The 26681-nt window shown below is 37.7% G+C and overlaps 1 protein-coding gene across 16 annotated transcripts in view; it reads left to right on the top strand.

The window, feature by feature from the left end:
• Window positions 1-26681, top strand: part of LOC5574086 (collagen alpha-1(XVIII) chain) — a 980207-nt gene that overhangs the window by 850839 nt on the left and 102687 nt on the right. For all 16 annotated transcript variants that reach the window (XM_021840445.1, XM_021840446.1, XM_021840452.1 and 13 more), the window contains 4 exons: window positions 1416-1692; window positions 11525-11652; window positions 12631-12747; window positions 13498-13545. In XM_021840445.1, the coding sequence (XP_021696137.1) occupies window positions 1416-1692; window positions 11525-11652; window positions 12631-12747; window positions 13498-13545 (570 nt within the window). The remainder of the gene's footprint in view (window positions 1-1415; window positions 1693-11524; window positions 11653-12630; window positions 12748-13497; window positions 13546-26681) is intronic.

Here is a 26681-nt window from a genome sequence, read left to right as displayed (position 1 = left end):
AAGGTCAAAAGGACAGAAAGCCGGAAGGACAGAAGAACAGACTAACAGGAGAACAAAAGCACAGAAGGACAGAAGGCTAGAAGGCCAGAAAGACAGAAGTACAGAAGGACAGCATGACAGTAGAACAGCAGACTAAAGGGATAGAAGGACATAAGGGCAGAAGAACAGAAAGACAGAAGGATGAAAGGATAAAAGAACAGAAGGATAGAAGGATAGAAGGATAGAAGGATAGGAGGATAGAAGGATAGAAGGATAGAAGGATAGAAGGATAGAAGAATAGAAGGATAGAAGGATAGAAGGACAGAAAGATAAAAAGGTAGAAGGAGAAGTATAGAGTGATACAAGGATAGAAGATTAGAAATATAGGAATATATATATAGATGATTTCAAAACACGAACAATTTGTATTCATATATTTGTAACAAACCTTATACCAAACCCGCCAACACCTCTCTGGAGCCTGCAGAGAACCACCGTTGTTAGTCTAGTGTTTTAGTTCGTGTGTTTTTTTATATATTGTGGCTAGACGATGCAGGACGAGGAGAATTCAGTGAATCGGTGTCGGTGTTGACGCTGCATTTATTCCAGCAGACCCAGAAAATCTCCACCGACAAAAAGGGACACCGTTGCACACCGAAAACTAAAATCTTCCCATCCAGTGCGGCTCAGAACTCCACCCATCTGATCGCACCGCAAAACCACAAGTCCCAACCGTGTCATTTGGTCGGCGGCGGTTGGTGTTCCACAAACACTGAGCCTCACTGGCGCGGTGTCATTAGCGTAGGAAAACAGGTTGAAAGGATCCCTACCGCCGAGGAAAACTTTTCACCGTGCAAACAGGAAGAAGTGCAACTTCGTGTCCCGACCGCACGATCCCTGAATTCACTTGTCCATCCGTCCGACGAGCTAAATTTAATCTTTTCTCACTTAGTGATACCCACCTAGAAAAAGCTTCAACAGCAAAACCCTCACTGCCCCACATAAATGTTGTTTTGATTTTTCTTGGATTTCGTTCTTTCCAGTTCACTTCACCCCTTCCAATCCATTGCCGTAGAAGTGTCTTGTAGCTTGGTTTTATTTGCTTGCTTTCCCGTCTGGAACGACCCTTACCTCTTTTAGTACGAATCCCCATTCTGCCAGAGAATAAACGAAACAAAGTTTGCTCTTCTCATATCGCTTGAGTGGTCTCTCGTCCTAAAAAGTTTACATTTAAAAAGCGATTTCGAGCAACTTTTTCCCCCGTTTTTTTTTCCTGTCTCGATTCGCCCGCATCTTGGGAAAATTGTTTTGTGGATTTCTTTCATTGTTTCTTTGTTTAAACCATTCTTGTTTAAGTTTTCCCTTTTGCCGCATGCTGCATCGCAATTTCTGTGCAAATCCAGTTTAATCAAACGAAAATTGCAACGTCCTTTCAGGGTCACACATCGATTGGAGCACCGGGACCGAAGGGATCCGTTGGTCCACCGGGAGTGCCGGGAATTCCTGGCCAGACCGGTTCAACCGGAACGAAAGGAGACAAAGGCAACAGCGGAGATGTGGGCCCAGCAGGGCCACCTGGACCACCCGGAATGGTTGTGTACGCGGACGTTAAAAACTCCACCGGGACGACGGATTGTCACTGTCAACCGGGGCCACCGGGTCCAGCCGGGCCACGGGGGCCATCCGGGTTCGACGGAGCGCCAGGGTTGCCAGGTATGTGTTTTAATTTGGGTTGCAAAGCTCCGTATTTGCTCAACTGATTCTTGGTAAAATTAACTTTTTTTTTGTATTGCTCCACTGTATATTTTAATTGTGGATTTTTGGTTTTAGTATATGTTCAAAATATAGTAGAACCAATATTTTCCTGTATTCATACTTCAAAAATTAGTCCTGCAAAATTTTTCAAAACATGAAATCATTTTTAAATATGTTCAAAATAGACGGATTTGTTAAAAAATGGGACCTTCCTTAGCCGAGTGCTGAAGGTGTCTGGGTTCGATTCCCGTTTGGTCCAGAATCCTTCCTTGACTACCCTTGGCATGAAGTATCATCGTACCAGTCTGCCACACGATATACGAATGCGAAAATGGCAACATTGTCAAAGAAAGCTCTCAGTTAAGAAGCAAAAATGTGTTCAAAATGCAGATACTAGAAAAATTTACATAGAGTAAGGTGGGGCAAAAGTTCGACCTTTTTGGTATAATCAAAGTTTCCAGGAAAACAATAGCAATTAAAACAAAACAAATACCATACAGTGAACCTTCAATATATTGGCTATAACTTTGCTGAACAAACTTGTGTCAAAATATTTACTCATTTTTATTTATAACAGTTTCAAAATTGATTGTCTTATTCGAACATTTGCCCCACCGGTGGGGCAAGAGTTCGAATCTAGTGTGGGGCAAAAGTTCGCTGGCTAAAACACAAAATATCGATCGGCATACTTTACACCAGCCGTAAATTTAAGTTTGCCGAAAAATGCACACTAAATTTTCATCAAAAAATTGCCCAAAACCGGGTTAATTGTAATATACTCAAAAATAGCAGTTTTTCGCAAAACTAAGTGGAAATGTAAAATTTTGGTGACAGTTTTCACACGATCAGAAAAATTTAAATAAATTTGAAGATAATACAGTATTGGACAAAACATTTGCAACTTTTTCGATTTTCCATACAAAATGACCAACTTTGGTAAGCTAGATCTCAGTTATTTATGAACCGATTTGAATGAAGTTTTCACAGAACATCAGATATATCTTGAATTTTAACATATATTTTTGTATAATTTTTCCAATCACGAGTTTATAAGTTATAACGGATTAACTAAAGTGTTATTTTCGACGAAAAATTCAAAACAATTTATCTCAAAATCTAATAGCTCCACACAAAATTTGTCTTCAGCAAACTTGTTCATCTCGTTAACAGGTATAACTTTGCTGAAGATACCATGAAGCTATTCCTTCAAATATTTAGTTATGTCATTTATAAAAAATTGTCGAAAAATTCACTTTAGTCAAACCATTACTGCTTTTGACCTTGTGATTGTAAAAATCACTTAAAAATATATGCTAAAATTCAAGTTATGTCTGATGTTTTGCCAAAATTTCATTCAAATCGGTCCATAAATAGCTGAGATATAGCTTACCAAAGTTGGTCATTTTGTATGGAAAATCTAAAAAGTTGCAAATGTTTTGTCCAATACTGTATGTGGATTTTAGGTAATTTGCAAATTTTTCCGTGATTTTATACATGGGTCGAACTTTTGCCCCGCTGATTCGAACGTTTGCCCCACTATGGGCCAAAAATTGTTTTCAAGCATTTATGCAAAAACAAATACACCTCAAAGCAACCTTATGATAGGCCTAGAAACGCTTTTACATAAAATATTCAAAAAGATTGTATCTACAATTGGTTCCATGCAACGAAAGTTTGCCCAAAAATCACAACATTCACGTCAAAAAACAACAAATAGCCATAACTTTAAACTTAAAAAGAAACTCTTACCCCACTCGAACTTTTGCCCCATTTTACTCTACTTAGATTAGATAACTGGTGTCGGTAAAATTTTAATAGGACTACCGAAAAAGTTAGTAAAATGAGTAGATCTTCCGAATTTAGTAACTGCGGAATATTTCATCAGTATTCATTCTCAAATATCTCAAGTTGTTTGTTCAATAATTTCTTCTAGAAAGATTTTGTACAGCGGTTATTACAGATTTTTTCCAGAGATTTCATCATAAATTTCTTCAGTAATTATTCAAGAAAAGAATTATGACAAAATCTAAAGAAGTAAAAAAAAAAACATTGTAAAATTCGGCCATGACTCTTTACATGGGGTTTTAAAACATATTCTTCCAATAAGCATCTACGGATTTATCGTATTATTTTCCGGGAATCACTCTAGTAATTTATTTAGAGAATAATTTGATAATTACTACCCAGATAGAGGTGAATAACAAATAAATGATAGAATAAGAACAAATTTTGCAACCATATTTAGTTTAACCATTCTTATGTTAGTATTAATGAAATTAATATCACATTAATATCAAAATATACAAAATTTGTTGATGATATGTTATGCTTTATAATCATCGTGTTTTCTGAAAAATCACAAATTACAGTCGACTCTCCACATCTCGATGTTCTACATCTCGATATCTCTCCCTATGTCGATGATTCCACAAGTCCCTTCAGTCTGCATACATTTTCACTCTCCATATCTCGATATCCTCCTTATCTCGATATCTCCACATCTCGATGTGTTTCTGTTGATTTTTCGTTCTCAATTTTCCCTCCGTATGTCGATATGACCAATATCGAAGGTTACTAGACTAAAGTTTTGGGATTCAAAACAAATTAGGAGCGCAAACTGACGTTTGTTTGTGTATTACTTTCTTGACAACGGAGTGTTTTTCAATCTAGTATTCTTTAAAATTTGTTCTTTGTCTCGATCTCTCCCTATCTCGATGGTCCCTTCGATATCGAGATGTGGAGAGGCGACTGTATTATGTTTTTTCTGAAAAAATCACAAATCTTTTTTTTTTTAGAGTTCAATATTTTTTCGGAAAAGTTGAAATCTTAAGCTTTCATTCCATAAAAAAAGATTGGAAATCGGTTGAGCTGTTCAAAAGTTATGATTTTTTTTTTTTTTTTTTTGAATAAAAAATCTAATGCGCTGTGACCTACAGCGCGGCCGATGGAAAATAACTGATTTTTTCTTTTCAAAAATATATATCTCAAAAACTAAAAAACATACATCGCTGAAAATTTGACAGTAAACGTAAAATTTTTTGAACTTTCAATAAAAATGAGAACAGTAATAGCCCGAGGCCTTCAAAACACTAAGAAAACTTAAATTTTTGATCAATTTGTTCATTTAAATTAACAATTTATGTGAAATTTTGTATTTTTCTTAAAAAGTCAAAATCTTTCATTTCGTTCAAGAAAATCGAAAATCAATCAAACGGTTCAAAAGTTTTTTTAAAAAATAAAAATTTTGTAAAGTCGTGATTTTTCTGGTCACCTTATTTCAGAAATGATCACCCTAATCAAAAAATCCAAAACCACGTGTATCCTTATTTCGGATAAGGAAAAAAATAGCAAATTTTCACGAAATTCGGTAACCCACTAGTTCGGTTACTCATGGAATGGCTGTATATGAATTTGAAAACTTTTCTATTATAGGGGAAGACCGCCCGCCTGAGCAATTTAATTCATATGTCAAGAATCAAAAATCCTTTTTCGACGAAGCATTTCGTTTTTTGAAGCCTTAGGCATGATAAAAAAATATCATAGGTGTTGTATTTGCAAAAAAAAAATATTTATTTTCTTTATGCTTGAAAAAGTGATGTCCGCTTACGCAATTTTCACAACTATGGCCTTATTTCAAAGCTAAATATTTACAATTTGTTATGTTTTTACAATAAAATCCCTTCCTAAATCCTTGTGTGAGCATCTGTTAAATTTAGATCAAATTCAATATTGACGATTAGAATCATATGAATATCACCCTGCATGGTTCGGAATGTCAAAAATCGTGTGTTTATGGAAAGTGCTTGGTGAACTTTTAAGAAAACCGCCATTTTCATGCCAATCTGAACGTCTTAACCCGGCAGGCGCTCTTACCCCGTCTTCCCCAAATAAAATATGTTGTTATTTTGATATTTATGCCTCATGAAAATAAAGAATTTGAAAACCAAATATCAAATATTGCCATCTTGGATAACTTGAAATACTAAATGAACCATTATCAAGAAAGTGAAAAATTGCGATTAAAATATTTTACCACTTAACAAAACAGGAACATATATTTGCATGAAGGCTGACAAAAGTAAGTAAGTAAATGAAGTTCATTAAATCTGACGAAAATCAACGAAGCAATTTTCTACTAACCGTCCTGTGGGATATTGTGAGAGTCCATTTCAAAATTATGTAATAATCGAGTGCAGTGTGGGCTTCGTAGCCGTGCGATTAGCGGCGTCAGTTTAGGCCTGTGCCATATCAAAAGAAAACATCAAAGGATCGCTAAATATGCAAGTACATTGCAGGTATATATTCCAGGAAGTTTTTGGTTGAACTAGAAAACCTGTTGTACTCACTTAATTACCAAAACTTGGATCTGACAATACAAACGCTTCTTAAAAATGTAACAATCTTCTAGGGTCCAGTATTGTGAGACATTCTTCTACATAGAAATGATAAATTGATCCCCGTTAACTCAAGTAGAATCATACGCCCAAACTCCAAAGAGTTCTTGGAAGACCTTAACTTGCACACATTCTAGCCTGATTTAGAACCCAATGTATTAATAATATGTTAATGGTGCTAAAAGAGCAATTTTTTTCTAAATAATATAAATTAATTTCATACAAGTAGACTCCAAACGGCAAAACCTCGTTTTATGAACTGAGCTCCCTCGTTTTACGCACTGATTCAATTTACGCACCAACTCAATTTACGCACCCCTGATCTAGTTCGTAAATTGAGGTTATAGTGTATTGTGTTACGGAGTGTGGGTTCGATTCCCGCCGCAGTCGGAGAAAACTTTTAGTCAAACGAAAAATTCTTTGACTGGTCTACTGGTCGCTCTGTGTGTCCGTTGTCTAATGTTAGTTATGTTCAGTCTGTGCAGCCTATGGCTGAAGTCGGTGTAAATTGTCTTTCTTTTTTAAAATATTTTGAAGAATCTACTCCAGAACTTTTTAGCCCTGTGAGAATAATGCCCATGTTTTATAAAGAAATGCTTTACATTTTGTCATAGTTTGACCTTATATTTTTAGAATGACCTGAGATATGTTAAAATTCTGACCAAGCTTTTACGAAAATATTGGTCAGAATTTCTAGTATTAAACAAGCATCGTGCCTAGGATTTTTTCAGAATCTCGCCTAATAATCATTTCGTAATTCAACCTCGCAATTCTTGAGAATGCTAACCAGTATTTTAAAAGAAACCAGCTCTGAATTCTATAATAAATTTGCTTAAGATTCTTTCAAAATCTGGAATAGGGTTATATTGAAACCATGCCCAGGATTTTGAAAAATCAAATATTGAAATCGTTGAAAATACTGGGTAGAATGCTATGGAATGATTCTGTGAGAATTTTACCCATGTTATCCACGAAAGTCTTATCCAGAATTATTAAAAAATCCTTTTCAAGATTTCCTGAAACGCCTGCCTTTTTATAATACTGCCAAAAATCTGCATGTACCCAGGTGTCGGTATAATGTATTTTCAGTATTCTGTAAGAGTATAAGCCTAAGATTCAGTGAAATTATGTTTGAAAATTTAGATTTTGGCGCTGTGTTTCATTTTTTGCATGTGGAAAAAAGTTATGATAGACACATTGTTGTTGTAATCCCAATTATACTAATCTTTATTTTTTATAACTTGTTTTTTTTTCATAATTACCCTCAAATCAATCTTCTCAAGTCAGATTCATACATTTTGAAATTATTATTTTTACTGCAGTAGACAGTGCTTTAAATCTAGTAGCAAAACGCCCGGAATTTGAATCATTCATAAAATCAAAAATTTATAAAGATTCGAAAAAAAAAAACAATTTAAATAACCACCGAGCTAAAACATAAGCTTGAAACTAAACAGTTAGTTTTGGCCAGAGATTTAATCCTGAGAAAATTGAGAGAACGTCTCACTTAACATGAAGCAAATCATGAATCACATTATGAGAGAAAAATTTATCGTATACTGCTACAGCTCTTATTGGATCGGAGATATAGCAGTACATGATGAAACCCCTCTAAAAAGCTCCAAACCTGGTGGGACACTATTGCTATAGGATGTCCGGGGATTGTAATTGTTACAACTTGCAAAACATTGCCGATCATGGACGGCTACAGATGTACTGTTTTTCTTCGCTTGCTTTGGTAGTGCTTCAATTGTGAACGCATTCAGCAATGCCTGGTCCTGACATGTTGGGTTCACGGGCCGTAAAAAAAAGAGATCAAGCCGTATGTTAGGCTGCCCTGCTCTAAAGACACCTTTGAAAACTTTCACGCAACTATTCCACAGGTTTTCAGATTTCTCGAGTAAAAGTTTAAGGAAATCTTCCAATGATGTCTCCATAAAATCATTCTGGGATTCGTTCAGAGACTCAAATTTCTATGAAGATTACTCCAACAATTAGTCTAGTAATTTCGTAAGCAGTGCTATGAGAAATTTCGCCAAAATTTTCGTCAGGACCCTTCAATGATTACTACAGCGATTACTCTGAAAACTACTATCCCAGCGTTTCAGTATTTCTTCCACCAATTCTCCAGATATCTTTTTTGGGAGACCTTTTATACCTAGATTCCTGCAGAATATGTTCCTGGAAAAATAACAGAGGTTCATTCTAGATCTATTAACCCTCCCTTTCCCATAGTAGCTCAAGAGCTCCATTGATTTTCAGTTATTAGTATAAGATTTTATACTCATGAAAATAACACTATTTACAACTAACTATTTCAATAGTAAAACTATTGATAAACAATCAATTCTCTATTGAAACAACTTATAATTAATCTGAAAAATCTGAATCTGAAAAGATGCTCATTTACAACATTGTTCGTTCAAACACTTTTTATAAAAAACTTTTTTCGTGAAGAAATAGTCGAAAAATGGTGTGAGAGAGAAAGGGTTAAAGATATTCGTTTAGGGAATGTTCCTGGAAACCCTAGGAAAATTTCTCTGGGAGTACCGTAAAATGGGGTTTTAAGGAGACGTGGGGTTTGGGATTGAACTTCTCTATCAAGTTCAACAAGTCACAAAAACGATGATAGGGACTGTCTATTGATTCCTCTACCAGCAGCTTCATTCCTTATCGCAAAAAAAATTAAATCACGATAACTTTTTTGTTTCTCAATATGTTTGCACCATTCTCAAAAAACTTTTCCATTTTAGGAATCCGTGTCAATATTAATCATTGATGATCAGGTTTTAAATATTTTCCGATATTCCTTGGAGGACAGACATTCTTCATATAAAATGTCTTTGGCGGTTATTTTGTTTTTAATCAATTTATAAAAAAAAGAAAGTGTGAACTACACAATACCGTGTAATAAGAAGCTTCTCTGAAAAAAATCATACAAATTGGTTAAGCATGCTTGGAGATATTGGAAAATTACGAAATTATGTGTTTTGAAGTTTTCAAGATCTTTATTTGGCCAGCTCGGTACCAGAAACCTAAATGCTCATTACTAGAAGATGGTTGCACCAAATTGCTTCATTTTTGCTCAACATACTCTCATTAATATGAGTGGAAGTTTGGAATATTTCTGGATCCAGATGGCCAATGATCAATATCAACACAGCTTGTAAACTTGTTTTTGATAACTTGAGAAAAAAAAATGGTGCTAAAATATTGGGAAAGAAAGAAGTTATCGCAATTTGAAGTTTTTTTTCGCGGTAAAAAATGAAGCTGCTAGAAGCAAGCATGGGAAAATTTACTCAATCACCCGAACGCTACCGATAAAAAATAGCAAAGTATCTGCTGCCACCGAATGTTCAGTGACAAACGAACTCTACAAGGGTGAGCGCAATCCCGACGAAACGCAAACGATTGAGAAAACCCGAAAACCTAAAGACTCACAGAGCGAAGAGAACCAATCCGCTCTTAACTGGGAGACACGAAAGAACGCGTTCACCATTCAATCACTGAATGTACGGATGTCGCGTTCACTGAATCTTTCCGCCGGGTGTATTTCCAGTCAGTGAGAGCTCATCAGCACTCAAACACGAGAGGAATCGGTATGTAAACAATCATTCGCTACTGCAATCGGATACCTTCGGCACACGGACTCGGTAGTGAATCATTCTGTTGCCGTTTTGGTCTAACTTATTGCTCTGCGAAGAAGTAGTAAGCGCATTGTAAATTGAAACACTCAGTTTGGGTGGACGGCAACTTCGCTCTTCACTGCGTATGAAAGTGAGCGAGGGGAACGCAATAATCGAGTGAGTGTTTCCCATGCTTGGCTAGAAGAGTATTAATTAATTATTATTAAAGTACACCCGATTCTGTTTTTGCACGGGGGATGCGTACCGTGCAAAAAAGTTATCAGTTAAAAATTTCAAAAACCCTGCAAAAAAAGTAACACCATTTCTCGACGTTTCATGCAAAAATAAGGTTTTGGCGGAAAAAAAATGTATAAAAACTTTTTTTGCACGGCCGTGTAAAAAAAATCCGTGCAAAAACAGAATCGGGTGTATTGTGAGTTCTAGACATTGAAAACGTTTCAAATCATTTTTGTTCGATTTTTTAGGACTATATACATTCATCTACAAAACTGTGAAACAATAGTAAGAAAAACTATATGAGAAACTAAGTGGATAAGTATATTTAATTAAAACATAATACAGACACAAATTTTTCAAAATTTTATCCAGGTTTAGATTTTTGATAATTGTAATGAAAAAAATATCTTTTTGAAAATATGTGGGGTATTTAGGCATTATTTGTTCAGCATTTTAAAAGTTACTAAATTCTTTCGATTTATGTCATAGGATCGTCATCATTGTTGGCTTTTCATATACACGGGAGAATTCTAGGGTTGTGTACTGTTCAATTATTGGCAAACTAGAAGTTGCTCGGAATTTGTTTTGAATTTTTTTTTTGTCATCTTTTAACACCCTATTTTACAATTCTTTGTTTACTGATTTGTTTAGATTATTTCCTGAAAACGTTTGAAAAACTCTTCCAAAAATTGTTCAATAAATTCAAAATTGCATTCCTCATGACATTCTGGGAACATATCAATGAATCTTTCTAGCATCTCACCCAGGAAAAACTTCTGCAGTTGTCAAGACAACTTCTTGATGAGTTTCTCAAGTAAAATCTCCATCAGTTCTTTCAAAGTTCATTTAATACTCCTGCAAATACTACAGCAATCATTCCAGTAATTAATGCTATCAATTGTTTTCTCATACATATTTCTCCTGAATTCCGTCCGATGTTTTTGGAAGAATTCGTTCAGAAAATCTTTGCAGGATGTTATCCAGAGTATTTATTAGCTTTTTTTTAGAATAATTCAATCAATTTATCCTTCAAGTTTCCCTTCAAGTCCAGAAGTTCTTTCGAACATAATTGCAAGAACACACCAACAAATTTTACAGAAGATTATTCATACGTCATTCATATCTTTTGGATTTCCTTGAGGATTCTTTTGATTTGAATTCTTGGATTTATACTTTTAGGGTTTTTATCCACTTTGAAAAAAAATCTAGTCTTATCGAAATACCTTGAAATGGACAATTAGTAGCTCTCAACTCTTAATTCCGAATATAAGGTTTAAGGCAGCAATCCCATACATGGATGGATAGAGATAGAAGGGGTACGAGCGTGAGTTAATCAAAAGGTGAAATTTCAAAATACCTGTTATTCAAGCGCAATAAGCAATCATCATAAAGAATAAATAGATAAACGTCTCACTCTCACTTGGGTCAAATACAGGTTAATGATACAAAAAGGTTATTTCGTAGAATAAAGCTCATTTGCTCAACCCATTCTTTCATTAATGACCTTCACTTATTTTTGCATTTCATTTCCAGGAGAAACCGGTCTTCCAGGTCACCCAGGTCTACCGGGCGACAAAGGCGAGCGAGGCAGTCCCGGTCCCAAAGGGGAAAAAGGACCCGAATTCATCATCAACGAAAATGCCGCATTCAACTCATCCCGGGTAAGAGCTTCCGACCAAAAACTATCACTAATTCGTTTCCACTGAAATCTATCGGCTTGCTGGTTCAACCACGCACCCGAAACCATTCCCAAAATTCCAATATACAGTGGTGGACATTCGTTTAGCCGAGGTTCTGAAATGGATCAGAAATTACTAGAGAATGATCTATTTGGAAAATTTTCAATCGTAGTTATGCTATAGCACATATACACTGAAAAAACGTGGAAAAAAACACAGAAAATTAAATTTTTGACCGAGACCTTTTTTTTCGAGCTGCATTTTAGTTGAGTTTTTCATAAACTAGGAGCATTTTCTTCTATTGTTTTCCAATAAAATATCTTAAAGCGTTTAGTCTACAAGTCGAGTCTAGTACATGACACTGAAGTCGGCCTCACAGTTGACGTTGAAATACGCGTATCTGTCAAAGGACACAAACTCTAGTGGAATGAAATGGTATAGTACTGAATTAGGTTTTCATTTATTCATAGGTATTCTGGTGAACTGCTTGAAGATTTATGATTCCTGACATATTATGACATATATTGAATGTTTTTTTCTTGAAAATTTCTTTTTAGAAAGTTTTGTTTAGATAAGATGGTTATTTTGACATATTACTTGTGGTACTCAAGTATGTTAACAAGTTGCTCCAAATATCTCAAAAAGAACAAACAAACAAATTTTGACTCAAAATCATTCAGACACCTTGAAGACTAAATACTTCATAATATATTTTCTCTAGGAACACTTATGTATAGTAAAGTAAAACTTACTATTTATTGAGCACAATTTTGGAAAATATATAAAAAAAGGCAAAGGGAACTCTTCTAAACGAATGTCAACCCCTGCATCCACAGTTTTACCAACAATCACCCAACAGTTCCGAACTGTAAATCCCCTGTAATCCCATAAACTGGAATTAATTGCCATCTTTTATACGGGTTTCCGTTCTTTTTCTGCTTCTCCGATCCATGTGTGCAGTCGAACAAGGGTGAAAAGGGCGAACGGGGGCCCCGTGGAAGGCGTGGCAAACCCGGTCCCATCGGGCCACCAGGAAGGCCGGCCGGTCCAAGTGACATGGGCACCAACTCGTGGTCGGTAAGTAGCTCGACGGACATTTCGGACATTGAACGCTAGAGAGCCAAGATCGTCGTCTGTGTCCTGGTCGCCATAGTCGTCGTGGTTCTCGTCGTCGTCGTGACAGGATTGCTACAACAAGATAATTAATTTTCCTCTGCCAGACGTCAGGAATGTTGATCCACGCTGAATGCTTCTCTAGCAGAAGCGTTGCCGTAAAAGAGCAAGCACCGTGTCATGTTCATGTGCAGTACATGGACTAGACACTGTACACTAAAACCTCGTTTTACGAAATTTTCTCTTATGTAAATTTAATTTACTCAATTCGTTCAACTTGCGAATCGATTAAAACTTAAAAACTTCTGATCTAAATCGTAAATAGAGGTTCCATTGTATCTGCAAATTGTACGGCACTTACTGCGAGGAACGGGATCAGCCGTGCGGGCGTCATCCGATGGAGAATTCGGAATGGTTCCGGAATGACCGATTCCATTAAATTGCACCCACAGTCATTCCTACGAGCAATTCCCCTGCTCCCTGCAGAAAGTGCTTCATTAAATTTTTCTCTCTAACAAACGAGCTTAAATTTAGGTTCATATATGTTCGTGGAAACTCGTGCTCCCCCACCCCTTTCTTCACATTGTGGTTTGACGATGATTTTGCTCATGTTATTTTTATCTTCTCTGCATGTTACTTCTACCGTTTTTGCTGCTCGCTCCCTGTCGGGTGACCCATTGACCGGTATCCAACTTACCAACCCACCTACGACAGGGACGACCGGGACCGAAAGGAGATCAAGGACCAAAAGGGGACGTCGGGGTAAGTAACAGTGATTCTTCTTTTTTATCTTACTCGTATAGTTAGTGCCTGTTCTCGTACAACCCCCTTTGCCACAGCAGACAAGGGATAGTGTACCATGTAAACCTTATCGTTAAGTGCTGTGGAATCCCAATTAATGCAGTCAGTTTGTGGTCTTCGGCGAAAGCTTGGTGTCGAGCGAACTGGGAACTGAGACCGCTCTCGGTACACTCCGCCCCTTTTTTCTTACAGTACGTATATCTATGAGCTTTAACCGAAACGGACGGATGGTCTGATACTGTCTGATGGCATGATAGCTGCTTCGCTCCCAAAGGTTAAATGTTATAAGCTGGAAAATTCTGAATGCAGTCATCAAAGGAAATGTTTAATTTGATCTGACAGGGAATTGCATTAGGAATGTGTAGGATGTGGTCAAGCGTAGAACATTTTTCTTACGTTGCACCCTGAGTCTAGAAAACAAGGACGGGCGGATGATAGGGTTTTCATAAACCAATTTAAAATTGAGTAAATTCATTCGGATGGAATTTGATACAAAACTCCAATTTAGTATCTGTACAGTACTGGGAAAAAAGAATGCAATTGCATATTTCCAATTATGGTAGATTTATTTTCGTTTGCAAATTTTGGTGCATAAGCTAGATACGTTATATATGAAAGACTGTCTACAGCATTATCATAAGCATGATTGATGAGCACTGATGAACTACAACTTTTAGTTCTTTTAAATGTTATCGAATCACCTAAGCAGAATCTCAAAAGAGAAACTAAAAAGCAGATTGGAGCAGCTTGTACCTTTCAATCCCGCCCTAAATGCCTATCATTGACAGATACGCGTATTTCGACTACCACTTGCAGTTTTCTTCAGTGTCAATTACTCGTATTCTTTTTTTTTTTTTGTAAAATACAATTTACACCGTCTTCAGCACATAGGCTGCACAGACTGAACGATCACTAACAATAGGCAACGGACAACACGAAACACCCAGTAGCCCAGAGATGAATTTTTCGTTTGAAGAAAAGTTTTCACCGACTGGAGCGGGAATCGAACCCACACCTCGTGGCACAATACGCCTAGACGACTGACGCCGCTAATCGCAAGGCCACGAAGCCCAGTGGATACGAGTAACTGACACTGAAGAAGACTGCAAATGGTAATCGAAATACGCGTATCTGTCAAAGATAGGCATTTAGGGCGGAATTAGAAGGCACAAGGTGCTCCAATCTACTTTTTAACTTTTAGTTGTTAATTCCTTATTGACCAGTCCAATTAAAATGGCATAAGGATCTAACAAGTGTGGGTTGGTATAGATTAAACAACCACTACCTTTATACCTTGATTGTAGCATCACGGCATTACCAGATGTATTGTAGATCTCCATCTTCGTCGGCCTTAGGTGATACTTCTCCAGTTGTCTCGAACGTTTAGAATTCTTCTTCCACTGCGTTCAGACGGCGTATTCGTGACCTTTGACGAATCCGCCGACCTCTACCTTGTGACCAGGTCGAAGAAGTCTGCTGTGTTATAACCGCTTTATAATATTCACTTCTTTATGCACTTGTTATTTTTTTTTTTGTTTATTAGTGACACTTTACACCAGAAGGGTGCATTCGTGTCGGATGAAATTAAAAACTTAACCTTGTAACGGTTGGTAGACTGCAGAGGCGGAAATGGTGGAAAGTAGAGGGTAAATACGCTAAGCCATAGCTATTTTTACAGCCAAATATTTTCAAACTATTTCCGCAAAACCGGCAAGTTCTTCAACGAACTACCATTTTGGAAACCCTTTCGCTTAAGCGCCAGTACGACGAATCGTACTGCGAAAGGGCGTGTTCAAAATACCGTACCCGGCTAGTTCTTCTCAGGGCAGGTCAGGTACCATTGGCAAATATGCCCAAACAAAACCGTATCAAACTATACCGAAACCTGATAGAAACTAAAATTCTTTCACTGTATGGTTGATATACACTACGAGGGAGAACTATAAATGTTGCTCCAAGTTTATTCTCCTAGCTTTCAACCTAAGGCCCTAAACGTGCACGTTTGTTATAAATGGTTTGATCTAACCTGCGTGTTATGCTGCTGAACTCTGTCTCGCTGATCCTAGCGGTGGCTCGTGAAATCTGGAAGGCAGTTGCTTGTGGTTGTTGAGGGGGGAGGTCACACGTGGGCCTAGCTACGACTCGATCCTCCAAGGAGCTACTCGAAGCACCACGTGTGAAAACGTCGGTAGGGCGCTATCGTGCTGACGCTGGTAGTACGATGGTACCTGATCCAAAAAAAAAACCTTCGCCTGAAGGTTCTTCAGACGAAAACGAGCCACTTCAGTTAAATACTGTCAGCTAAACACTAGCAAGTATAATTACCTTCAATGCAGGCTCTTGGCCGCTAATTTTAAATCCACCGTTCTGTAGAACTACTCACGATCGCCTAAATACATTCAATAATTTTCGTATTTGTTTAAGCAATATTACATTTTATGCTGAACTCACTTTTGTAATACAAAGTAAGGATACACGCTCCACTTCACAGGCAAAAACTCTGCTCTTACTATCGTTCTAGAGGAATTTAATATTAATTAACTTCTAAACTAGAAAAGTATTAGGATAACTTACAAATTTTCTTATAATTTGCTCACACGGTATCTTAAAATTCTGTACTAATTTGTAGTCCACTTCTGCAGCGATCTCGAAAGCGAATATGAACTGGTCACTTTCACTGGCTAAACGGGAATGAATCTTTGTTTATATCAGGTCATATTGGGGACCGATTGTCCCACATCGCGTATTGAAACCCGAAGCAATTTCTAACGTGTCCTGCTCTGATTGGACCACAAAATATCGTATGATTTTCTAATACTTAAATATGGACAAGAAATCGTGGTGAGTTTATCGGAGACATAAACCTCTAAAAAAGTAGTGCGATCCAAACTCAATCTACGGGAGTTCTCAAATTTGGCTATAGTTGTTTTTACAGCGTTAGTTTCAATACCCGCCACTCCAGCTGGTGGCGCTGCAATCATATAGTGGTTACAACCTGTTTACAAATTTACGTTTCACAATTCAATTCATTTACGGTTTCACATACAGTCTGGTGTCATGGACATATTTAACAAGCTTTGCATTTCGCTCTTTGGTATTATCCAAGGCTTCCTTCAGGCTGATATTGCTGATATCATATTTTCCTCTTTCCTGCACTTGTTATGTCAAATCAAATGTATGCATCAAATGCGAAATTGACTTTCGTTTACGAGTTGCGGGACCAATTAACCGCAATACGTATTTTGCTTCACGGGAAACGACATTCTCATATTGTCAGTGCAGACAAAAGCAGGAACGAACACAAAGATTGTTTAGCTAATACACGCGACTAAAACTTCGCTGGAGTTTGGCGTTGGTGCTCGAGCGACACAGGCTATTTCAATGCATCGCTGGAGCACTAAACTGCAAAGCGCTCGCCAGTCCAGCGATGCGCCAGTTGAGCGACGTTGCAGCGATTACTCGGATGCACAATAGTGTTCCGAGATGAACAAATTCTTTAACAACCCGCATAGAAAAATACAATAGGGTCCTAAAGGCCTGTCCCAATTTTAGTGCCAAACGCATAAGTTTAGGTCAAAAACACATGTTTACTCAATTTTTTAATGTTTTTCTTTTGTTTAAGCCCACAAAATATTTTTTTAGATTTTGTCACACTCCTTGGCTTAAACTCAAATTTTGGGTGTATTTTGCTTTCCGTGTCCCTTCCGAAATGTCAGATAGGAACAACCCCAGTGTTAAAACTAAAAGCCCTGTGGTGTTTTTGTCGATTATGTGAACGTCAAACATGATCAAAAGTGTCAAGGTTCATTTATGGACCCAATTTTTAAATTAAAGTTTAAATATGATATAGCCGTTATTTGAGCGGGAAAAATTGCTAAAATAGTTGCAGTAACATGCTCTTTCGTGTCATTAAATAAAAACAAGATTTCATTAAACATTTTAGGACCCAATTCGTCTTATTTTCCAAACAATAAGATTCTCCTAGCTGATATAGTTAATATATCACAAACAGTGACTTTTTTTGTTGGACAATATAAGTTCCAAATCTCTAGACTATTAATAACGGTTTTCATAATTCACAGCAAACAGTAACAGTTTATAAAACTGTTCAGAAATTGTTAAATATTATGAAACCTAAAACATTTCGCAAATAGTGGCAGTACAAATTCGTGCGCAACACACTTACACATATATGCATTTCACTGTATTTTACCTTTTCATTACAGTTTGGCAAACAGTTACCCGCAATAGTATGTGTGTACAGGTTAATAAGTGAACTTAATCCACTCTTGAAAAATTCTCACAACAGCGCAAGCTTCATAAAGAATTTGAAAAAAAAAATTCAACTTAATCTTTAAACATGACAGTTTTTTGTTCTTCGGTTTATTCACAAATTTCATAACGCCAAAAATAATCATTTGTGACACCCCTTGTTGCGCATTTTGTATGAATATTTTTCGAATTTTGTATGAGCTGTAACATCTTAAGGACACCACCCACCCCCTCCAAGATTATGAAATTTTTGAATGGGTTGTTTTGTTCTTTTTAAAAAAATTGTGTTAAAACATATTTTGAAAAAAAAAAGAAAACTTAAAAACCTACATCACTGATGTGATGTTTTTCTAGAGTGTTTGTTTTTGCACTATCTAAATATGGAAATAGTGCAAAGAGTTAAATGGCAAAAAAAATACAGAATCAGTGTAAAATGTCCAGAATTATTTTGTTCAACAGTAGCGCTGGTAAGTAATCAATCTGAATAATCTAAAATTTGCACGTGAGTCATTTGATTTTCTCTTAGATGCGGATTCCATCGACGGAATCGACACGATCTGCTGTCGAACTGGCCGAGCTTTTTCAGCAAAATGGCTGGGATCTGAGACGCTGGGACTAGATAAAATGACCGAAACCAGACGGGTGCTTCACAGAACAAAACAAGCAATGTTTTCCCGGGACGATGCACTACGCGGTTCCGTCACGGTTCCCGTTAATCGGAAGCTAAAATGCTGACGTGTTCGCAAATCAGAACCCATCGGAAAATATTTCTTTAACGCCTGAAAATTTATTTGCGAGAAGTGTTGAAGTGTGGAATTACAACTGAACCTTTCCCTAATGCGAAATAATAAAATAAGTTGATTAAAAGTACAGTCCCTGGGATTTTATATTTGGCAAAGTAAGATTTTTTGAAGTTATTTTCTTGTTTCACTTTTCAATGTAATCTTTGTATCTTATAACTAGGTATCTTTAGCAAAGTTACGAATCGTATGAATGAACTATAAGAGCTATCTTATTCATCATACGATTTGTAACTCTGCTGAAGATGCTCAAAATGTATCATTTCTATTTTAAGGTTTAAATGCAAAAGAACAATAACGTAACAATAACGAATATAGTAAAATAATCGTTAAGCACCGAAAACTAACTATTACACAAACATTGTTTGTTTTTCTTGAATATTTATGGTTTTAAAGTTTCTTAATTATTTGCTGTATAATAAATTAGTCAAAAAATGGACGGTATATCTACCGTTTGACAAACTGTTTATGAAAAATGTTGTTCCGAAAAATCTCCATATTTATATGGTTACATAACTTAACCGCCCATTCTCCACATTGTTATTTTCCCATTCACTGTTCAACAAATTGTCTAAAACGTTTGCCGTACGGTTGACATATTGTTATTTTGTATGTTATACGTAGTGGTCCAGATATTGTCGCAAATTGTTGTGGATGATTTGGGGAATAGTATCAATTTGGTTCGTGATTATGCGGGAACTTCAAACACTATCGCAGCACCAATCTCTATATCTACCAGCAGGATTGATAGTCTACCCCTGGGAGGGAGAAACCAATACAAAATTTCTGTACGTCATAGTGAGCCGAGATTCCGCTGTCACGAACTGTCACTGTGAGCCCAGATCTCAAACATTGGACTAACATGAAAAAAGCGCGTAACTAATTAAAACATATTTTCGTATTTCTTCAAAAGTGATAAAAATCGAATGAAAATCAATTCATGCACATAACGCAAGTAATGTCACGTGAGCACCATTTAATCTGATTCAACATAAAGCATTAAAAAACGCATCGTTCTACTTTTTCCAATGAAAATGAATATTTAGTGCATAGAAAACTGTGGCCCCTTTTTCATGTTTGTCAGGAAAGATCGAAGGTGCACAACAAAAGGAAACTACCGATTTTCTCGAAGCCTGCCTTGATTGTTGTTGGCAAGCTGGAGTTATCTTGCAGTTCATAATAACGTTGTCTTATATTTCGTGTGTAGTATCGGTGCCTCCCTCCCAGGTCTACCCTTGCTATCACCCTCTGTCTCATTTGTGAACTGACACTTGCCTGGGTAAGTTGTATAAGCATCGCGTGGAGGGTGATTCCTTTCCCAGTGATTATCCACACTTTACATTGACTATCCTGTCAGTTTTCTACTAATTTGTGGAAAGATGTCTGGTACCTATTTATTTCAAATTTCAAAACAATGGGAGGAACCAACATGGAACGTTGCTAAAGTAAAAAAAAGTGAAAATCAGAAGTGCAGGCTGCAGCGTGGTGTGTGTCTGAATGCAGAAGAAAAAACTCGAGAAGGAGCAGTAGTGTGCGGACGCTTACTGCCTGTTGTTTGCCGAGGGTTCTCACCCGACAATGTCCGCTGCCGAGAAGCGACAGTCGACCTTGTTGTTTTGCTTAGGGCAAATATCATATCGGACGATTATACACACTTAAATTATTTTACGGATTCCTGTAAAATCTCAACTGCTGAACAGTTCGGTGAAATAAATCAACGGAGTACGGTAAATTTTTACAGTATTCCGTGAAAAATCATCGGAATCCGTAAAATTTCGACGGAATTACGGTGTTTTATTTCACCGAACTGTTCAGCTGTTGAGATTACGGTGAAATTCACCGTAAGAGCTTAGTGTGTAGCGTGTCATTTGCCGTGAGGAAAGAAGATCCCCGGTTATTTCCGCCATCGAAAAACAAAATTTTGGCGATCTTGTTGTTTTGCTTGGTGTGAATGTCAGATCGAACGATTATAGCGTGTTGTTTACCGCGAAGGAAGACGAGCCCCGGCAATAGTGGTTTCTGCGCTCGTGTACATACACTATTACTATACACTGTTTAAAAAGTGCTGGTGGAAAATATTGCTGTTTGCATTTGACATGCAAATCCAGTCAAACTGCGCTTCAAATGCGGTAACACAAAGTAACCAAAGGATACTTAGCATCTATGATCCATATCACCGCCAACCTAGTAAAGAAAACAAATTTTGACTTCGCCTTCCTTGTTAAAAATCTTACCGCGTTTGGTGTTCCCGCATTTGATATTTGCATTTCAAACGCACACAGCAATATAAACAAAGATCAGCAGTTCCCAGCAAAATCAAACGGCAGTATTTTCAACCAGCCAATTTGCGCACGTGTTCGTAACACCGCTAGGCGAGAGCTCAATGTCCGCCGTCAGGAACCGAAATTTAGACGTTGTTTTGCTTGGTGCAAATGTCAGATCGGTCACCTACAACGTATTGCCGTGGGGGAAGGCAAGCCTCGGCAGAGTCTAATGTCTGTTAAAATTGAGAATTTTGACAGACTTGTTGTTTTGTATTGTACAAATGTCAATTCAGGATCCTAGAGCGCGTTGTTTGTTGTAGGGGAAAAGACTCCGCCATGTGAAACCAGATTATTAGAGCGTGTTGGTTGTCGTGGCAGAAGAGACTTTCGGCGATTCCATTGTTTTGCATTGTGCAAATTTCATATTGAAAGTACAGATTATTGTTTGTCATAAGGAAAGAACCCAACAAGTTGTATGGCGGCAATTGTAGTTGTAGTGCATTATACAAGCGCAGATCCAAATTTCTAAACGGGGGTTATTTACCACCAAGTGAAATTTGGACTGGAAATCCCAGTAAGGTTGTGGGTTTTATTAACTCTATTTTGCCTGACTGGGAAGAGACGCGTCAAAGTGCTTAAGCTGTTCACTTGATTCATGGTGGGCAGTTTTAGTTCCTTCAATGATGCGAATAGTAAAAAGGGACATGCCACAAAAGTTCAATCCAATGGATGCAGTGGCTTAACCTTCCCAACAAAAAAAAATGGCGGCAAAGTGAAAGCATGACAATCGATTTTTTTTTCTTTGTGAAAATTGTCAAATCCGTGTTGTTTGTCGTGAGATACAAGTCATGGAAATGTACACTGATGAAAGGTTAGAATATGTCGACAAATGATTAAAATTTAATCAATAATTGAGAATGCTGGATGAGCAGCACCCATTGGTGGTATTTGTTCTATTATTAATTTGAGTCATGGTTCATAGAAACCCAGAATTATGGGGACTATACACCTGAAAAAGAAAGTAATCACCTATTTCAATGCGTTGAAAATTTATTGCAAGAAATGTTCAACAAAAGCATTTTTCTTTAATCGCAGCACGGGGTTGAAAAGAAATGTCAATTCAAATGAGGCTCACTGTAGAAAATTTCTTAAGCATTTCTTACGCAGAAATTTATTGAGCGGAACAGCATACTTAGCTTTAAGCAATAATAAACTCAAAAAGATGTGGATTAATTCTTCTCTAGTGCAAAAGTTACGTGGCGCTGAGAACTAACCTTCAAAAATTTCTCGCAATAGATTAACATTTTTCATAAATAAAATGTCGAGAGGATAAAAACAGTTTAAATGGTTTGTTAGATTTCAAAACAAGTGAGACTGGATACCAAATAACTGTATGACTGAAATAGCACGATTCATTGAAGTATTATTGCAATTCATGTAAATAGTGTTTATGAAAAGTTTTTTGAGGCGACTGCGGAATCATATGTCAGTTCCTATCTTAAACGACGCTCTGACAAATAAAAAAACAGCACAGTTTATGCAAACAGCCAGTGTTGATAGACTCACACTCAAAATCTCAATCAATACGCTCTCCCGTGAGAGCAAACTCATTAGAGATCTGCTTCGCAAATCTCACGCTTGAGATTTTGATGCAAAATCAACTCAATCAACTAAAACCGTAAAAAATGATTCAGTCGCAAAACCCGGCAAAAACTCGTGAAACCCGAATGTTGTTGTTTACGTTAGAAAGTATTAACATAATTTGACCAGACTAACAAGAAATTATTGCCGTGTGTGAGTAAACTGTGGATATACGAGACAATGAGTTAAAAAGGTGAGCCAACTTATCCATGATTTTTCGACTGCTGAGATGCATGATTGACAACTCACGCATGAAAAATCTCAAGCGTGAGTTGTGAGAAGTTGAGTTTTTCACAACACTGTTTAGACCAACAATGTAGCTTTTTACGCTAGCCTGCTATAATATTTGAATTACCCCTTTCTGACACTTCGAGCATACACTATAATATTTATAGCTCAATCTTAGCAAGCTTTGTGAAAATGAAAATGTCTAATGTTCACGATGTGATGTCAGAGTTTTTCCACTTTTGTTTTCTGGAAACCAAAATTACAATGTTTTCCAATAATTCCAATGATTTGGACACTTTAATTATATTAATTAATTACAGTAAAAAATAATTGGTTATATATCTGGTTTTCATTCATCCCCTTATAATTGAACAATGCTGATAATTTTACATTTATTTCTAATGTAGTACCCATTACTGAATAATTAATAAAAATTTAAAAAAATATTTGTTCATGTTCCATGTCGTTACGTAACGATTTAACTTCAACTTGAGTCAAACGATCGATGAACGCGCGAACAACGTTTGTTTGAAGTAAAAGTTGGTAAAATATATCGTTATAGAATTTTTATCCAAAACTGTTCGAAAGAAGATATTTTGAAAGTTCGGTGACTCCACTATCATTAAATAAATTGGAAATATACATTTATCGGTGTGCAAAAAGACTGTCCGGGATTATGAGCCAGTGTTTTCAGATCCGGACATTGCGTAATGGACTCCCGTTTTACTAGTGTAAGTGAGATTCCCGAAAGAAATAATAAGTGAATATTTGAAAAACAACTGTGGATAGTGTAGTGAGTATTCAGAATGCAATAGATTATTGAATAAATTGTATTTATCTTCAATAATAGCTGTTCGAGTCGCATTGAATGCAGTTCAAGCTTCGTGTGCTTCAGCTCAGGTAATCAAACCAGTTTTATTACATACGTGTTATTGGTTTTGCCATGTGGGGCAATCGTGGCCATCAAGTTTATTTAAGATTGTTATTTAATACGTGTTGATATTATTTTCATTGAAATTTAACGGATATTGCATGCTATAACACCTTTGTCCCGATTTCGGTCCAAAAGTCTCCGGAATTAAAGACATCATTTTTCTAAGGTATCCGGATTTAAAGTCAAGACATGCGTCAATATTTGATTGATTTTTGTGTTAAAATCATGATTTTGTATCAAAAATTTCATCACTTTCACGAAGATCTGGCTTGAAACAATCTATCAAGCAATATTGCACCTTGAACCGCGGAATACGCCTACCTACCAATTACCTAAGGAAATTCTACATTCTTAACAGTAATTTATTAGTGTTGCCTAATTGAACATACTTATGAAAGTTGCCAATGCCTTTTCGGATTTTTCCGTTCTTCTTCTTCTTCTTGGCATTACGTCCTTACTGCCATTTTGCATTCGTCTATCATGGCAGGTACGATGATACTCTTTGCCTAGGGAAGTCAAGGGAATCTCCATTACGAAAAGATCCTGGACCGACTGGGAATCGAACCCAGACACTTTCAGCATGGCGATGCTTTGTAGGCGTGGACTCTAACCATTCGGATAAGAAAAAGCGTTTTCCGCTCTAATCCGCAATTCCTTCTGTCCGCGTTCTGCGGCTGAAACGGCGGACTTGATGCTCTTGGCCAGCTGCTTGATCCTGAGGTGGACATTGTTTTTGGTCTTGACGAACTCATAGAGTTCGTTGACCTTCTTTTTTACTTCCGACAACTTCGACTTCTCATGCTGCCGATAGTCTTAAACAGTGCTACTCCCCGACTTTGGTTTGAACACTTGATTCAGAAAACCTGCATTCTACTGGTTTCCTGTTGGCTCACTCGGTGTGCTGCATCTGCTAGTGCTGGCTGTTACCATCTGTGGTATCACTGGTGATCTCTGCATTTTTTCGCTTCTTGCGAATACTATCGCGTCTTCGTTTTATCCACGAGATTCTCCATTCGATTGGATCCCCCGTCGAACCAATATCTCCGCTCGTTGTATATAGTCGCCTCTCGTGATCTCATGGTTGTCTTTGCAGAGAGCCCATGCTAGGGTTGACACAATCCTTCATGGGGTTTGTGTTCAGAGCCGGATCGACGTAAGTCAGGAATGTAACATCTGAGCCTGCTACTCACCGAGGTTGGTGACGAGTTTCGAACGTATACGAAGGCCTGCCAAGGTTTCATCAGGACGGAGGCAGTCTCCTCATAGTCCTATTTGTCGTTTCAAGTTGGTGTCAGCCTTCCTTACTCAGGAAACAGTAAAGTACACTGCCTGCCCACGACTATTAGTCGACGTATCCAATCTGTAATCCGTGTCCTGTCCGATGTTCTACACTGTGACCAGTATAGCATAATCAGGATTCTACTGGCATCCATGCCGATGTGCCAGTTGGCACTCCAGAGGGCTAAGGTACTTTGAAAGCAGTACCAGGTCGCTTGTTCAGGGCTACTTGCAGATATGTGTTTTTTTGTAGAGATTCAACAGAGCCCACTAATGAACCCCCGCTACATCCAAGACCAATGTATGGTCAGATGGACCAGACGCTCGGCCACCTCTCGGAGGAATTGCTAAAGGTGGAATTCCATACGGCTGTATGGATGAATTTCGCTTCGAGAAGGTAAAAATCCCAAGCTCCCACATGGCAACCCTTCACTCTAGCTGATGTCAGAAGAACAACCCTTAGCAGTCGGTCTTTGTCATCGTTAGACCCGTGGAAACGTGAAGCAAGAGCTTGTGAGGACCAGGACTGTGTTTGACGCTCCTTCTTAGTTGACAACTCACCGTTTTGCAGCCCAAAAGCTTTAACGAAAACTATTCTGCTTTTCATCTATGAAGGATTTCTCGAACGGTGTAAGTATGTTAAACTGGATGCGTGAAAGAATTGTTTACGCCAAATTCAGCAGGGTAATCCTTCTGTAATTGATATACTCCAGTCTGTCCTTTCTTGTAGATTGGGCGTATCATGCCATCCAACCAACTGATAGTTATTTCGTCGTCCTCCCATATCTTCAGAAGTACTCAATAGCTCGACAGGGATCTCGTCCTTCTCAGCACCTAGTAGCAGATATGGTCGATGGGTCTACAGCTCGACCTTCATCATCAATGTTCACCGTGTTTCTCGCTACATTCCCATTTTCACCCTTCAACAACTGCTGGAACTGCTTTCTTCACGACTGTCGCTCTCTGGCTCTCTTCAGCGAACCAGTCGTTGCGTCCTCGTCGTTGACCAGCGCCAGCCATATCTCGTGCCGTTGTGGTCAACAGCTTCGTGGATGGAGTCCCACAGCTGTTCACATATCCCAACTACTTGTCTAGCTGCTGGCGGTACTGTGCAGCTACCTCATCCGTTGACAAGCGTTGAGTATTGATGCGCATCGCTCTGGTGTCCTGCGTTCGAACTTGATCTCGGATTGTGTTGGATTCCTAGAGCCTTCCAACCTCCAATTCCAATCTACGAAAAATTAAGAATTAAGGATCTAAATTTCAACGAGAAAGACGTATCTAAAGTTATTGTTTATACAGTAAGCTGAAAATGTTTCCAAACTCCCTACAATGTACACCTAAAAAGGCAAAACATATACAATGTCGCAAATCTCCATGTCTGTCATTTTGCGGCTAAAGTCCCCACCAACAACCTCATTTCTCATGAACACACAACTTGACGACGACGACGAGCATACGACACTCTTCATGAAATTCCAATCAACGCTTTCGGTTCACCGGTTCGTTCGTTGCTCGACTTTCCCGTATACCAATTTTCGCATCAACTGGTTATGGAAACGCACTCGTCTCGTCGCACACAAAGTGTCAACACGGTTATAATTGATTCCCCGCATGAAGAAAGTCATCGTTTGCGAAACGCTGCAGAGTGCTGCTTAGGGTGGTCCATAATGATCATTT

Source organism: Aedes aegypti, chromosome 2 (genome assembly GCF_002204515.2).
Source record: "Aedes aegypti strain LVP_AGWG chromosome 2, AaegL5.0 Primary Assembly, whole genome shotgun sequence".
In the NCBI taxonomy this organism is placed as follows: domain Eukaryota; kingdom Metazoa; phylum Arthropoda; class Insecta; order Diptera; family Culicidae; genus Aedes; species Aedes aegypti.
This window is presented reverse-complemented; position numbering and strand designations above follow the sequence as displayed.